Consider the following 15,836-nt stretch of genomic DNA (forward strand, 5'->3'; position numbering starts at 1 on the left):
AGAGCACCAAAGTAAAGGCAGTATTTGGGCTTCTATTAAGGCCAAAAGCTGAACAACACACTGCTATCAAAGTTCAACAATAAAGACATACAGTAGCCATAGCAAAAAGGCGAGAATAAGAGACATGACAAGTTTTCGATCAAAAGCACCAACAATAAAGCCAAAGCAAAGTCTTCAGTGATCAGATTTCATGGTACAAACGTCATAGCAATGCATAGGAGTGTCTTTAAAATCCATATTAAGACCTGTGTAAAGAAAAGGCTCCGACGGTTTAAAGGAGTTGATTTTATTTAAAGGAAAAGTTCAGAAGTATTTTTTCATTGGAGTGACTTGAGAAATATCTGCTGAGTCTGTCTGGCCATTTAAACAAAGGACAGCAAAAGATACAGACAAAATTACAGTATATTTTAGTTTTGCCACTGAAGATATTGCATCAGAAGGGCTCTCTCCGTCCCCCCTCTGAAGGTTGGTCTTGTGAAAACAACATCGTCTCCTGGGGTTTGCAAACCAGTAACTGAATCACCCAGCTTGCGAGTGGAAGTACCCTGACCTCACCACTCATTCTGCTCAGATCTGAATGGAGCTGTGTTACACATGCTAAAGATATGCATTAAGAAGGGCGCTTTAAAAAGGAAAAACATTTATTTAAACAACATGCAGGTGCGCAATCTGCAGAAAACAAAGCAGGTGTTAAAACTGAGACTAAACTGTGAAGGCGTCAGATTTCAAAGAGATTCCCCTGTGCTGTGGATCACAAGGTTGAGAATGACAGGGAGGATGGAGGAAGATAGAAGGACAGTGACTAAAAGATAGCCATGTTTGGGCACATATCTGCCATGGGAAATGTTGGAGTAACAGGGTTCCTGTGATTAACGTGTGTGTTTGTTCAAAGAGAAATAGTATACTGAATCCTCACATACAGCTACACAGAGGCCTTAGAACAACCCTGTTCAACTTATTTATTCTAAAACCAGCAGCCACCTCGAAGCACTGAGAGCCCCAGACAATGTTAACTTTGATCTTTCAGCAATCTTCCTTGGTTATCCTTTTACTACATACAATATGCTTATCTCTCTGATGGTACACTTTGTTTCTGCAGCCTTCAGCTTTTAATTCATTTGTTGAATATTGGCTGTTTATCACGCATTATTTTTTAACCCCATTGCTCCTGCCTTCCTCACCTTCCTCTCCTCTCACCACACTCTTCACTAACTCCAAAGTGTATCAACTAACTTTTTTCCTGCTAGCTTTCAAGATTTGCTTTACTCCTTTCTCACTCTCGCTCCAGTTTTTCTACTGCCATCTAAACATTTACCGGCAAATACCAGCGCAGAGAAAAGAGGGAGAAAAAAAAAAAGACAACCTTTCTTGCATTCTCGAGGCAGTGACTCTCCAAAACCTCCACTGGCACACAGGAGTTAACTGCATAGTTTCCCCAATGCAAACCAGATGTGAAGCACGAACGTATGGCAGCATTTTTTTTTTTTTCCTTCAAAGGAAGACAAATGTAGGCCAAAAATGTAGTCTTTTTTGCCATCCGCGCTCAGTGACATAAAAATAAATTTTGATTCCTTTCGGCTCCAAACTTTCCCTCACGGTGGTTGGGACGGTACTGTATGATTTAAAGTAATTGCAATGTTATTGTTTGGGGTTGGTGGAGTATTGTGGAACATTGGGATTGAGACAGGCTTCTGGAAGGGGAGAGATGACATCTGACCATTGCATTTCATCTGCTGCAGTCTTCTTCAGAAAGTTTTGTCATCCATGTGCACGTAGAGTCCTCCTCGCTCGCACGTACGCGTCTCAATTTACCAAGCGGCTGTCAGATTATGACAAATATTTGGTTTAAGTAGAGCTAAATGACCATCGGTGCAATCCGTGCTGTGCTTGTTTATCTTTTGTACACAATTAAATCACTGCATCAAAATCCTTTTAATAAATGACTCCCAAGGGTTTGAAGTTTAGTTCTTTCAAGCCAACTGATGTTCACTTGTAGCTTTCCTCTAATGCTGCAGTGTGCACCTCACAGAATGAAGGCTAATATTAAAAGACATCAAGTCGTATCCCCTCACTTGCATGGTCATTAAAAGTTGCCAAGAAGGGACAAATTACAAAGGGCCACGGTGACATTTTCTGCTGCAAGTAGTCATTTCCCTCCTTTATGTTTATGATCTTGGCTTTGATTTGAGCCCTCTGTCACCTCCCACTCCACACCAGGCGGTGTTTAAACGCTCAGGGACAATAACAGGTTAGCGTTCCAGTGTCTGGTCCTGCAGCCTGTACTCTATTGTCAAGTCTGACCCAGGCTCTCCCACAGAAGAGCAGTCTCAGGTGCCGCTGCACCAACCCCATCGTGCTCCCCTCCGCCCGGCCAGAACTTATACATTAGTGTTGTTCAAAGAAACTCAGGAGATGAAACTTTTGTCAGCGTGTCTTTCTGACCGTACGCTCCTCTAGTGTACTGAGACTGTGGGTGGTTTTTTTCTTATGCAAGACAGAGGATAAATGCCAACATGCATTGTAGAGCCACTGGTTATTTACCAATAGCATCTCAACAGTGGCCGACCCCATCATATAAACTGGTGACCGCAGATTGCTCAAAGACTTAAATGTTATGAGGATGATTACAGTCTTGGTTTTTTGGCATAGAATCAGCATGACATCTACAATAAACAGGCTGATGTTTAACTAAGCTGGCCGTGTACTGTGGTAGGTATTTTTTTTACTTTCAAGTGGAAGCAAAATTCTTGCTTAACATCAGAATAAAAACAATAAAAAAAAGTTTAATTCCAGCAGCAGCACTTGTAAGCTTGTTTAAATAAGCACATCTGTCTATGAATGGGACGGCAGCATTATCTCTCCTTCATGAGCAATTTCCTCCTCTTTCTGTGATAAGATTAGTTGCCTCATTGTGTCCTTTCAATTGCTGGACATAATTTATCTGATGCCGCGAAAGTCAACAAGAACAGTGCACTAAACATTTATAACAAATATATTTCAGCATCCAACTCAGCTGTTGTTTCATTGCGACCTGAATGGTTCTGACCACTTTCAATGTTTGCTTATGAAAACAATTAGTCATGGTGATGTGATTTAGTTTGCAGTGACTCGTCTCAGATAATATGTGGATCTGGAGACTTATCTTAAAGGGCCGGAACTCAGTTGCCAATCAAAGACAAACAAAAATGTAATCCCTCTGACGTTATCGTAAACTTCTGAACTATTAAAAAAAGTCAACGTTGTGCAAGTCATGGCTGCATTAATCACCAAATGGAAATTCTTCTGTAATCACGAGGCACTGGAATAAATAAGATCAGACAACTTCTCCATCAGGCTCCTTTCATGTGGCCACTGGCCTGAGGGACAAATGAACTTTTCTAAAGCATGTTTCTGATGTTGCATTTTATTTTTGAGATGCTCGGCCAGGACGTAAAATGATATACTTACTTGTCCCATGCTGTACTTTTTCCCCTTCCCAAAGCCAGCCAATGAGCTTTACTGTGTCTGGAAGATGTCCAGGCACCAGAGAGGATGCGTTGTGATGGTCTGTGTTTAACCAAAGGCAGTTGTTTCACTTTTCCTCTAATTTGATTTAAGACTTGTCGCAGGTTTAAGATCCCGCCCCAGCATGCATTTTCCTCTAAATGTTACCTTCTTTGCTTATTTTCGTTCTCTTTTTGTGTGTGTTAGATTTGTATGCCATACCGTCATCACGATCTCTGGGACCCGTATAAAAGGAAACAGCCGTGTACTTGTAGGCGATCTGCACAGCAACACACTCCTTCCTGTGGTGTGTGAGTCCATTTGCTGCCAAAAGATCCAGACAGCTAAAGGTGATCAAGTGGCTTTTTGCAGCTGCTACTTTGTAAAGTAAATCAGACCTTACTATGCACTGTAAAATCCACACTTCTTGAAGTATCCACTTGGATATAAAAGCACACGATGGACTTATAAACACAGACCTAACAAATGCAGCAGTTGTACTGAAGTGCTTTCTTCTCAACTATAATGTATTGCGCACCTCATACCACAGCATCACCACGACTTATGTATCATTTCCTGCTTGGTAATAAACAAATCCGTTTTTACAATCAGCTGCCAATGCATCATTGACGAAGACTGTTTTATGTTTTTTATGTTTGAGATATGACAGTCCCACATTAACTGTGCAATATCATAGCCACTAAAATGTGTGTTTTATTTTATTGTTGATTTCGTAAAATAGAAATAACAGTTGTTTTCCGATATCAATATGCAGTCACCAGCTGACCAAAAAAAAAAAAAAAAAAGACTTTTTACAAATCACAACTGTGACTTTCCATGAAGATTTTTTTTTACATTATGAACTAAATTGGGCTTCTTTTTATTGTAGTACTATACTTTATATTACAAAACTTAAAATATGCCAAAAGCATTGAAAAACCATCATTGTTTTCACTTTATCATATGTATTTGTTTTCAGTTTTCTTTTTGGATCAAAATTATTTACTCTAACTTGTGCTCTTGCTGAATTCAGTATAACAATAACAAATACAAATTGTATGCGTTAATCACCATTAGAGGTTAAATTGAGAAGTAGAAATGTTTCGCTGAACTGAATTAGTAAATATTCAGTGTATAACTGACTTAATTAGATATGAAGTCCGATAACTGAGAGCAGAAGTATTTCATTGTCACAGGAATAATCTTTTTTGGTAGTCAGAAATGTGTGTCCATGTGACACAGCAGTTTGTAGTAGTATCGTGCCGTATCTACTTGCTGTGGTCAGGCTGATCAGTTATCTGTTGGTGTAACACCTTAGTCTTAGTAAAACAGATATTTTACTAGCATATTCTTCTAACGGACAGCAGAGGAGGGGAGCGAGCTGGCAGATTTGTTCCCAGCAGGCTGTGCGGATTGTTCATTTGGAATGAACTGGAGCGTAAGCAAAGTTTGGGCTGGGGGATTAACGGGCCTGCCTGTGGGACCGGACCCGGCAGGGTATCCGCTGGCCCTTCAGTAACCAACCATGACTATGTTGCCCAGCAACAGCATACAGTTTGCTGGCTTGCATCGGCCTGTTGCTCTTTGGTGTCTCACAGTTGGCCCTGAACTTGACCCCCTTATGCCAATCAGGCACGGTTGTGATGACTAGTCGAACGTAGCCTCGGCATTCCTCTGCTATCTTATAGCCAATAGTACGTAAAGGAGCCAAAAAGCCTTTTTGCAGCCCCAAGAACAAGCAGGGTCCATCACACCTCGCAAGAGTTCTATGGAATGAATAATATACTGAGGGTGTTGTTTTTTTATTAGACCTCTGTGCTGTAGCTAAAAATCTTGTTTCCCCTCAAGGAAAAGCCCCGTGTCTTTGGGTTCATGTTCCTTATGAGATATCACTGTTCAAAGTTTTGGTCTGTGGTTGGTGCAATCATAGAATTAAAAAGGGATTCATCCTCCGCAAAGTAAAAATTCGGGTTTTTTTGTTTTGTTTTTTTACATCAGCACATTCGATTTTGACGTTTTGTCCTGATGGTGGTGCTAGAAGCTCAGGGCAAAGGGTTCTCCGAAACATTAAAAGCTATCCTCTAAACAGCATGGACGCCCACTGAAAAGTCGTGTAAATATTGCCATCCATTTTGGGAATACTTTGCAACGCTGTTCTTAACCTTTTTATCAATGGGTTACAAAACAAGATTGGGTCATTTCTGCAGAGTCATTCAAACTGACAAATATACTGTCGCTGCAATAAATATACTTTTTGTTTCTCTCTGAATTGAACCCCCTCCCACCCACCCCCACCCCACCCCCGTTATAGACAAAAGAATTCACTGTTGCCTATAAACAAAAATCCCTATTTTGTGCAACAATACTATAATTGAACTCAACAATATATCTGGACCATTGTCCTGTGTGGATACAGAGCTGACTTCCTAGAAAAGCCCACATGTTTCCCAGGGGGCTGAACTCAGTCACAGCTCTGGTATTTGGCAATATTATTACCCCAGAGTGGGGTTCTTAGTCACTGGGCACTAGACTTGAAGGATATGGACCTCTGCCGGGAAGCTCGCATATACAGTTGTAGATACACAACCCTGTGAGAAGTTGAACCAGCCTCCGGAGTCCACTGTGACCCAGATCTGTCTTCTCTTCTCTTCTCTTCTCTTCTCTTCTCTTCTCTTCTCTTCTCTTCTCTTCTCTTCTCTTCTCTTCTCTTCTCTTCTCTTCTCTTCTCTTCTCTTCTCTTCTCTTCTCTTCTCCTCTCCTCTCCTCTCCTCTCCTCTCCTCTCCTCTCCTCTCCTGTGTTGTGGCTTTTGGGTCAGCAATTTCTACATAAAGTCACGTCTTAGTCCATCATGCACTGACGTCATGCCTCTTTTTGTGAGAGTATGTGCCATCAGAAGTTAATTTTCTGGCCCTGAATTGGTTCCTCGAACACTGATATTTAAGGTGAATCTCTGAAAAGCAAATGCTACAAGACCCAGAACTTTAAACAACTTTTTTCTTCTGATTTCTGGAGTACAAATTTGTCTATTAAAATTTGGAATCTTTGCATTTGATTGTGATGTTCCCATCTTCGCTTCACTGAATCCTCTGTTACTTAATCCTAACCTGAATGCTAGCAAACTAGTTCCTGCTCAAACCCACCTCTCTCCAAAGACCATGAAACACTTGTAGAGAGGTCACGTCATCCATCTCAGGTACGAGGATGTGGGTTATTTAAACATCTGTTTGAATATTTGTCAAGATGTCAGATGAGGTTTCGTGACCTACTTCTCCAGTCTTTTTGGTACTTTGATATGTGGATGATACAGAACATATGAATTTAGGCAGGCCAATAAAAAAAGCTGCCTGATTTGCTTTGGAAATCAAATCTGACATGAGACATCATGGGACCGGCTTTCTGGCTTTGAGTCATTCTTCATCTCATTCCCTTACCTGGCAGACCTTCCCTTCCTGGTTTGAGGTCCTAGTGCTCCTTTTCAGCTCCATACTTTGTGCATCTTCTTTTGATGTTATGGTTATGTGGGCTGATGGCAACGTCACTTGAATTTTCTGACGAGTGGTGGGTTAAATGTACAGAAATTGATGTTAAAATACTGACTTGGAAGTTCAGCCCCTTGCTGTACATTTCACAGGCCAACCACAGCTGCTTATTCTGAAGCTTTGCCATAACCTCCAGATGGATACTATAATGTGAGACATCAGATATTTAAGATGTATCCATTCCATTTAGTCATTAAATAGACCTGGCAGTTTTGTGATGTGAGCCAATGTATACAAATGGCCACTGGTCTGTTAAGCATTTACACTTTATAACTGATGTTTTAAGTTCATTGAAGGGGGTGAAAGTGCCTCTCCAGTTTGGGGAAGCAGTGTTATGCTGGCAGAAAGCCTGTCACTGGGTTACATATGAGGACTGTGAGCAGGTGATATATATGATCTCGACTTTCTCACCCCGACTCATTAAGAGCTTTTGTCTCGCAGATGAAATCTGAGCGTCTGGGACTAACGTTTTCTTTGATGATGGATCCTGTGGGATTTGGCTTATATCAGTCTTTGTGCCTTTTTTCTGTGTCACTCTCCGTTTATGTATGGGAGTGTGTATGCTTTGTGTGTATTGTGCTTGTGCGTTTGCATTGGTGGAGGTTTTTGCACATGGCTGTAAGACAGGGAGCCTAGGGCCAGTGTGAAGTTTGATTGATTATCATATCAGTGATGATTATTGTTACAGGGTGGTGGGAGTGAATAGCCAGCACTGCACCCTGCCAGAGGGTTGGTTCACTTATCACTGGGCTTTTCTCCAACCATGCTGTAAATGTGTTGGCAACCTGATATTGTTGCCACAATGCTCTGACAATATTATTGTCACTTTGCTGTGTGCTCAATCATGATCAAGGAGCCTGTTGCACAGCAGACACCATGTTCTCAGACAGTATACATCCTGTATTTGTATATGTGCATACTGTAGGTGCATCTTTACTCTGAAAGCAAGCCACTTGTTCAGGAGTCATGTTGTCTGGATCTGTTAGTGGCTCATGCTTTAATCACAACTAGATTCTGTGTAAGATATGCTGCTTCATTACCACTTAGTCACTACATAGCTTGTATTAGTGCTTTAATCTTTAGTTCACAGATTCGGAGCAGTTGACAGCGACAGAAGGGTGTTTTTATTACTTAATGCAAGAAAGCAAGTGACAGCTCCCTCTTTCCTCCCCTCCCTCCGCATCCACCACACTTTCATCACACTGCAATAAAAGTTAATAGGCATTTTGTACTGCCTCTCTCTCTCTCACTCATTTTTCTGTCTCTCTCTTTTTCCACTTGCTCCCACTTGCACTGTTTTGTTTAAGCTCAGCTCCATCGCTTGTACAAGCCGAAGTATTTACAACATAAATATTGGCAGTGAAAGTCTTTACTGATGGCCAAATGCTGTGATGGAAAAGGTGACTTAATCATTCTTCAAGACTCTACCTCCTTTTCTTCTACTCCCTATTGTCCTCTTTTGTTTTGTTTTGTCCTCATGTCTTATCCTAAGTTTGCTTTGTTGGCATTTTTTTAAACATTATAAAAATGAGTGTCTTCTTTCTGTTACAGACATACAGAAAATCACAATGGCTGACCAGTTCGACTGTGACAACTGCAAGGAGTCCCTGTACGGCCGCAAGTACATCCAGTCAGATGACAGTCCCTACTGCATCCCCTGTTACGACAGCTTGTTCTCCAATACATGTGATGAGTGCAAAGAACTGATTGGCCATGACGCAAGGGTAAGGCATCCATTTTGACATGACCAGACATGTAATCAGCTTTGTGCTGCACAACAACAGTAACAAGTGGATTACATTTACAATTGCAATTGAAAAAATGATTCTTTAGTTTTGATCAAAAGAAAAAAAAACATATTTTAAACATTTTCAAACTGGAATGAATCCCACTTGTGATGTAACTCTTTCCACAATCTGCACCACCTATTAACATTTTAAACAAAGATAAACCACATCAAAGAACTACTCTAATTAGCCCTAAACCATTTCTACAATGTTTTGACATGGCTTTGGATAGCTAAAACAGAAGTTATGTCACATTAATGATGCATAATTCATCGTAAATGAGGCGTGTTCTATATATTTTGTGTGGCAAGACAACGTAAAGGCTAATTTAACATGCAATTATGCAGGCAATTTCCACAAAGTCCACATAAGCCAACAGACTAATTTAGTCTTACATTGTAAAAATGCAGCATGAGGGAACGTCTCCCTTCTTCCCCACAATCAAGTTAAAATGTAATCTTCTCCTAATGGAAAACACGAACATGAAGTGGACCATTTAAGACCAAGATATGCTCCTTAGTGGAGTCCACAGAATGGGGCATGCTATGGTGCTTGGTGGTTTGCTTCACTAAGTAGGCCAATGAGTTTTCAACACCCTCACGAGTGGTGGACAATAAATAAAGCCAGCGTTGCCCTGCAGACGATCAATTCACTCCCATCCTTGTAAGACGTTTCAAAACAGAAGCATGTGCCACATACTCGTTACTGCTTATGCTGACATTTCAAGTGTCAGTTTGACCCAAATCAGTCGTCTTGTAAACATTAACCTTTGTTGATGTTTCGTCTTGCTGTCGCCCCCTTAATTGCCTAATTTAGATGATTGCACTTCTGAAACTTTAAATCATAAGAAGAGAAATGTTCCTGAGGAAACACTTAATGTGACTATATTTCTGTGATTTATTTATAACTGTATGAAATGACCTCCAGTATTCTTGTTGTTCTCCTTTTGTTCTGCTGCCAGGAGCTCTTCTATGAAGACCGGCATTACCACGAGCACTGCTTCCGCTGTTTCCGCTGCGATCGCTCATTGGCAGATGAGCCCTTCACCAGCCAGGATGACGCGCTGCTCTGCAATGACTGCTACTGTAACGAATTCTCCTCCAAGTGTGTAGCTTGCGACAAGGTTGTCATGCCAGGTAAATTTGGAAACGGGTGCTGGTTGTGGGGCAGAGGAAATTTGAACTTTGACGTTGAGATAGTTCCTGTTCCATTTGTGTTCTGAATAACTCTTTGTACCAATTTCTTTCTTTCTTTCTAGAATATTGTTAAAGTGGCGTTGAGAGAAGTACAGCTCTGGTTAGACTGTCGCTGTCAGGAGTGAGCTAAAATATCTTAAAAATAACGTATTTGACAATGCCACATACATTATGGTACTTCACTGGTATGGTAAGCCTCGCTGTCCTTCATTTTATTTTCCATGTAGTCTACCAATTAAAATTCAAAAACAGGCCAAACACTGGGAAGTGATGACACGACAAACTCCAGGAAGCACGGACAGATGAGAAGTGCAAAGTGAGAGCTCAAGCAGACACAGAAAGGGAAGAGGTTTAAGGACAAAGACGAGGGTGAGAAAAGGAGGCGAAGGTCCACAATTGAGCAGCAGCCAGGGGTGAATGTGACAGAGTAATTGCCAGTCTGCTTGACTTGTTGTCTATAAGCCAGATCCCTAGGGCTGGCAGGGTGCCAGTGAACAGATGATAACAAAAGATAAGCAAGTCAGTTATTCCAGCGCCCTTCATATCTATATTTATCATAGTTACCTCTAACAAGAGAACTTAAAGTTATATCCTTTGTCATCATTTAAAAACACACTCAAAAACACGCACACTTTTCATTGTTCATTATCTGCATGTGAGGCTTAGTCGTTTTTGTTGGTGACATGAGGAGAAAAGTAACTCCACACCAAAGCCATGTAAACAGATTCCTCAGATGCGTTCTTGGTGAACAAGATTGTTCTGATGAAGCTACTGAAAAGCTCCCACTGCCAGAGATGGTCAATGTTGTATTTGTTGTGCGGCCGCAGACAATGGTCCTCTTCACTCTGTTCACCCCGCTGGAAAATCCTTTGACTCAGACAGCAGCTCTGTTGTTGTCGTCACTGTCCACTGCGATTAAGCATTTTGCTTGAGCTTTGTTTTTCAGTTTGAGCCATTTATTTGTCAAGAAAAATAAATATATATAGAAAATCCATTGATAGAAATCTAAAATCAATATGTGGTGTAATATAACATTCATAATTATGTTTTGATAAGTGTATAATTATCTGAAACTAAGAATCATTATGTTTTTAAGACCTTAGAAGCGCCCCTTCATATCTACAGAGGGAGCTTGTCCTCTTCCACTGAGCATGACATGTTTCTACAGTAGCTCAGAAGGGACAAACCAAACCCTGCATATAGAGATGGTCTTTATTATTTTTCCCTAGTTTTGTGGCCACCGTAGATTCTCTTTCACGTTTACAGGGGGAGGGTGAAGGAAGGCATGTTAAGTTGGTTGCTCCTTCAAATAGAGTTGATGAATTCAATTAAGTGCTTGGTACGCATACAAAAACTTGTATTTGTGTAAATGCTATTTTCATATTTTGCTCTTTGTTGGCATCACAATGTATGTTTTTAAATCACTTTAAACTTATTGAAATGCTTGTGAAAATACAGAATTTTATATTGCATCTTGTTCATTTTTGATGTATTTGTAAAATACACATGTCTAACAGCTAATATTGTCCTTCTGAAGCCACAGTTATTCCTGTGAGTTTATAATCTGAAACGTTTTCTCAGGGGAGTTTTGTGTTTAAGACTAGAAAACACTGCAGCGTACAGCCTGAAGCAGTGAAACGTTAGCAATCTGCAGAAAGTAGAAACACAAAATGTCGGCCCCCCACAAACCACTGCATCACCATAGAATAAACCAACCAGTATAATAAAAAACTCAACAGCCACGGGATATAAGATGGATTGGCTGGAAATGCAAAGGGGAAAATGGCATTAGTCCTTTTCCTTTGAGTCCTGCTGCCAGTTTCCAGCAGTAGGAAATAAGTGTGGGGCCTGTAGTATTATTAATGATTTAATAAAATAAATCATAGAGAAACAAAATAAATTTGATATGCCTCCATGCAATTCAAGTGTTTAATTTCCTTGTCAAATAAAACCACCTAACGATACCAAAATGATCTCAAAGATTCCAATGAGACGTGTAAACGATGCTTATTCATCATCATTCTTTCCATTCCTTCTCTGACTCTTGTCTCCTGTCATGTCACTTTCCTTCTGCCACTGTAGGTACAAGAAAGCTGGAGTATGCAGGCTCCACATGGCATGAGGCCTGCTTCATCTGTCACAGCTGCGAACAACCGATCGGCTCCAAGTCCTTCATTCCTGACAAGGATGAGCACTACTGTGTGTCCTGCTACGAGGACAAGTTTGCTCCACGCTGCACACGCTGTAAAAACGTCAGTATTTCTGTCAAATTATTTGCCAGATTGTTCGCAAGATAATTAAGACAAAGAATATATTTTTAGGAAGAGAAACTTGGAAACAACCTGCAAACAAACTGGAGACATGAGTGGGATTACACATCTGCAGGAACGGAAAAGCATTACAGTTCAATTTAATTCAATTTTATTTATATAGCGCCAAATCACAAAACAGGTTATGTAATGGCACTTAACACATTAAAGTCCTTACAGCAGAACAATTCCACAATCCCCACATAAGGTAGGAGGGAAAAACTCCTCTTTAAGGGAGAAAAACCTCCGACAGAACCAGGCTCAGAGGTAGGCCTCGACCGGTTGGGGTGAGAGGAGAGCAGAGAGAGAAAAGGACCACATAGAGATACAAAACATGAACTGGTGGTGGGGCTGACAGTCACAGAGCAGAGACATGCAGCTCCGTGGCCAGGGACATTCTATTCTTGATTTAACAGGAAGCCAATGAAGAGAAGCTTAAAACAGGAGAAATATGACCTCTCTTGATAAACCTTGTCGGTACTCTTGCTGCAGCATTTTGGATCAACTGCAGGGTTTTTAATGAGTAATTTAGACATCATAACAATAATGAATTACAATAATCCAGCCTGGAAGAAAAAAATACATGAATTAGCTTTCTGCATCACGCTGAGGAAGGATTGTCCTGATTTTATTAATATTACGTAGATGAAAGAAGCCAGTCCTGGAGACTGGCTTCATATGGTGGCTTAAGGACAAATCCTCATCGAAGAGGACTCCAAGGTTCTTCACAATGGTGCTGGAGGCCAGGACAATGTCATCGAGAGTAACTAACTGATTAGAGAAAGTGTCCAGAAGAACAAGAACAGAGACAAGTCTATTGGCTGAGGCTATTAGAAGATCATTTGTAACTTTCACCAGTGCTGTTTCTGTGCCTTGATGTACTCTAAAGCCTGACTGAAAATCTTCAGGAAGATTTAAGAAGTGATTTAGTCATATCTCCACATGACCTTTGACATTTATTTCAGATCCTGGCTAAAGGTGGCGTGACTTATCGGGATGAGCCGTGGCATAAGGAGTGTTTTGTGTGCACCAGCTGTAAGACGCAGCTGGCCGGTCAGCATTTCACGTCCCGGGAAGACAGCCCGTACTGCCTCAAGTGCTTTGGCAGCCTGTACGCCAAGAAGTGCGAGGCCTGCAGCAAACCGATCACAGGCAAGTTTACGTCATTATATTCAATACTATCATAGTGATTTTTGGAATTTGAGCTGCATTTGAACACCAAAGATACTATTAGCACTGTAAACAAGATTGACTCTAAGACTGTCAGTGATTTGGTATGCTACGTGTTACATTGCATGTTACATGGTTTTTTGATGTGATTTTTAGTGCAATTGACCAAATATTTAGGATTTGAAGCCCAGTTTTAATTGGCTATACATTTTTAATACTCCTATTATAACCAATGACGAGGCACTGGCAAAAGAACTGAAGTTATCTCAGGGCGCTGCAACATGGCTACCGACTGCTTGGAGTGAGTGTGTGACGGGTTGGTAAAAATGCAGAGGATCCATTTCCCCATTGGGATCAATAAAGTATTTAAAAATTAAAAAAAAACGGGGTAAAAAATAATTTTACATCCAGTTATTGTTTTGAAATGTATATGATTTGCAACTTTAGTCATGTTGAAATGAAATTTAGACATCTAAAGGTTGATATACTTTTTAATTGACTTCTCATTCTTTTGTCCCAGGTTTTGGAGGAGGAAAGTACATCTCATTTGAAGATCGTCAGTGGCATCAGCCATGTTTCACCTGCTCACAGTGCTCTGCTTCACTTGTGGGTGCTGGCTTTTTCCCTGATGGTGACAGGATCCTGTGCCGCGACTGCCACAACAACCTATAGAGCAGTCATTTCCTCACCCTCCCAACCCGACCTACTCTTTGTTATAGCTTTGCAAGAACCCCAAGTCATTACCAAGGAAGGTAACACAGGCGAACAAATGCTGCCTCAGGTCATTTTTATATAAAGACATCAGTTCCTTGATGTCTCTGTCTGTATCAGATTTTCATCCAGGAGCTTGTGTGAAAAATCCTGTTTTGATACTGTTTGCATGAACCACCATAAAGATTTTTTTTTTCTTGAACCAAAAAAGTTATCGATTCTGTTTATGGAGTGCCTTAAAACAACAGTACTCATATGTTATGTACTGTTGAAGCAGAGGAACACAAAATGCTTGTCACTTTGCTAAAAAATATTCAAAAATTTTATATAAATAAAATATACTTCAGGTAGAAGTCTGACTCTGAAGAGAAGACACAGAACACTGATTCAACAGAGTATATAAACCTTACAGTCTGTATTTTTTAAAGTATGGTGGAGTTACTGTTTTAATGCTCTTATAACTGCAGTTTTATGCATTTTGAATGTTGCTTTTCCTCACGTGTCAATTATCTTTCTATAACGTTTGTCTTGCTTTATGCATCTTGAACAAGTTACTGTATATAATGACATAGAAGGAGACACTTTTGTAAAAAGTGGCCAAAGTTAGACCAATTTTAATAAATACAAATGTTAAAGTTAAAATGAAAACGGAAAAAAACCCTGCTGATTATAATTTCAGTGAGGAATTTGACCATTGTTGGTAGTCAGTACATTTCATTTGCACTTTGGGTAAGATATTCTTTTGCTACCATGTTATGTGCACATAAAAACACAGCTCAAAGACATGGCACAAGACACACAGACCACTTTTTTGTCATGTATCTGCTTATGTTGAAAATCTTGCAATGACACTTATTTTGCATAAAGTTTCTTCTAATTTGTCTTTTACAATTTTTGTAATTTTTTATCACCAATGCGTAAAGAGCCAGCATTTATAACCCAAAAGAAGCTGAAATCAACTACGTTACAGTTGTGTATTGCAGGATTATGCATGTTTTCATCTGCCATGATTTGCCTCAATAAGGATTTTGTTAACGCTTTTCGTGGTTTGTTTTTCATTGTTAGTTTGTATCTTGTATGTGAAAAGTTATATAAAAAAAAAAAGTACTTAAATTCATGATTTCAGCTATGATGCTGGTGAGTCAGAGTTGGCAAATATCCATATTAAGATGGAAAATGGGCCATCGAGATGATAACCATATGAATTTACTGTAAATCAGATGACAGGTGATAAGGCCAAATGCTAATTCATATGGCTGAATGGTTATTTTTCATTTTTAAAGCCTTGTTAAATAAATGTACACTGTCTGATATTTGCTGAGCAGTTTTTATATTCTGTTTGTCTTTATGGTTTTAGTGAAATATTCATTACTGGTTTAAGAGCTCATAGCTTTCTATGGACTTGTGTTTACTGTCTCAGGCAGAGAAATCCCTCTGGTGTGTTTAAAATGTCTTTCTAGGAAAGATCAGTGTGTGGGCGTGTGCGTGTGCATGTGTGGGCGCATGTGTGTGTGTAAATCCGGGAGGGGGGGGGGCATGAAAGTGGGTGAGAAACTGTAAGAGAGAGTGAGCATGCATGTGTAATAAAAGTGAGTAAAACGTGTATGTGTCTATAGTTTCAGGATATTTTTTAAATGGGA

The 15,836-nt window shown here is 40.1% G+C and overlaps 1 protein-coding gene across 3 annotated transcripts in view; it reads left to right on the forward strand.

Annotated features, from left to right (window-relative positions):
- The window catches only part of fhl3a (four and a half LIM domains 3a), a 28,541-nt gene extending 13,032 nt beyond the window's left edge, over window positions 1-15,509 (forward strand). For 2 of the 3 annotated variants that reach the window (XM_069703807.1, XM_069703809.1), the window contains exons 2-6: window positions 8,575-8,747; window positions 9,772-9,946; window positions 12,089-12,258; window positions 13,281-13,467; window positions 14,006-15,509. In XM_069703807.1, coding sequence (XP_069559908.1) covers window positions 8,592-8,747; window positions 9,772-9,946; window positions 12,089-12,258; window positions 13,281-13,467; window positions 14,006-14,157 — 840 coding nt within the window. In that variant the 5' untranslated portion in view covers window positions 8,575-8,591 and the 3' untranslated portion in view covers window positions 14,158-15,509. Of the gene's footprint in view, window positions 1-8,351; window positions 8,424-8,574; window positions 8,748-9,771; window positions 9,947-12,088; window positions 12,259-13,280; window positions 13,468-14,005 lie in introns of those variants that run through there. The other variant, XM_069703806.1, reaches the window with a different exon arrangement.
- Window positions 15,510-15,836: the final 327 nt, after the last annotated feature.

The sequence above is a fragment of the Brachyistius frenatus genome, unplaced genomic scaffold, assembly GCF_029030835.1.
Source record: "Brachyistius frenatus isolate BFR_SWC_R1_liver_20210118 unplaced genomic scaffold, ASM2903083v1 Contig_48, whole genome shotgun sequence".
In the NCBI taxonomy this organism is placed as follows: domain Eukaryota; kingdom Metazoa; phylum Chordata; class Actinopteri; family Embiotocidae; genus Brachyistius; species Brachyistius frenatus.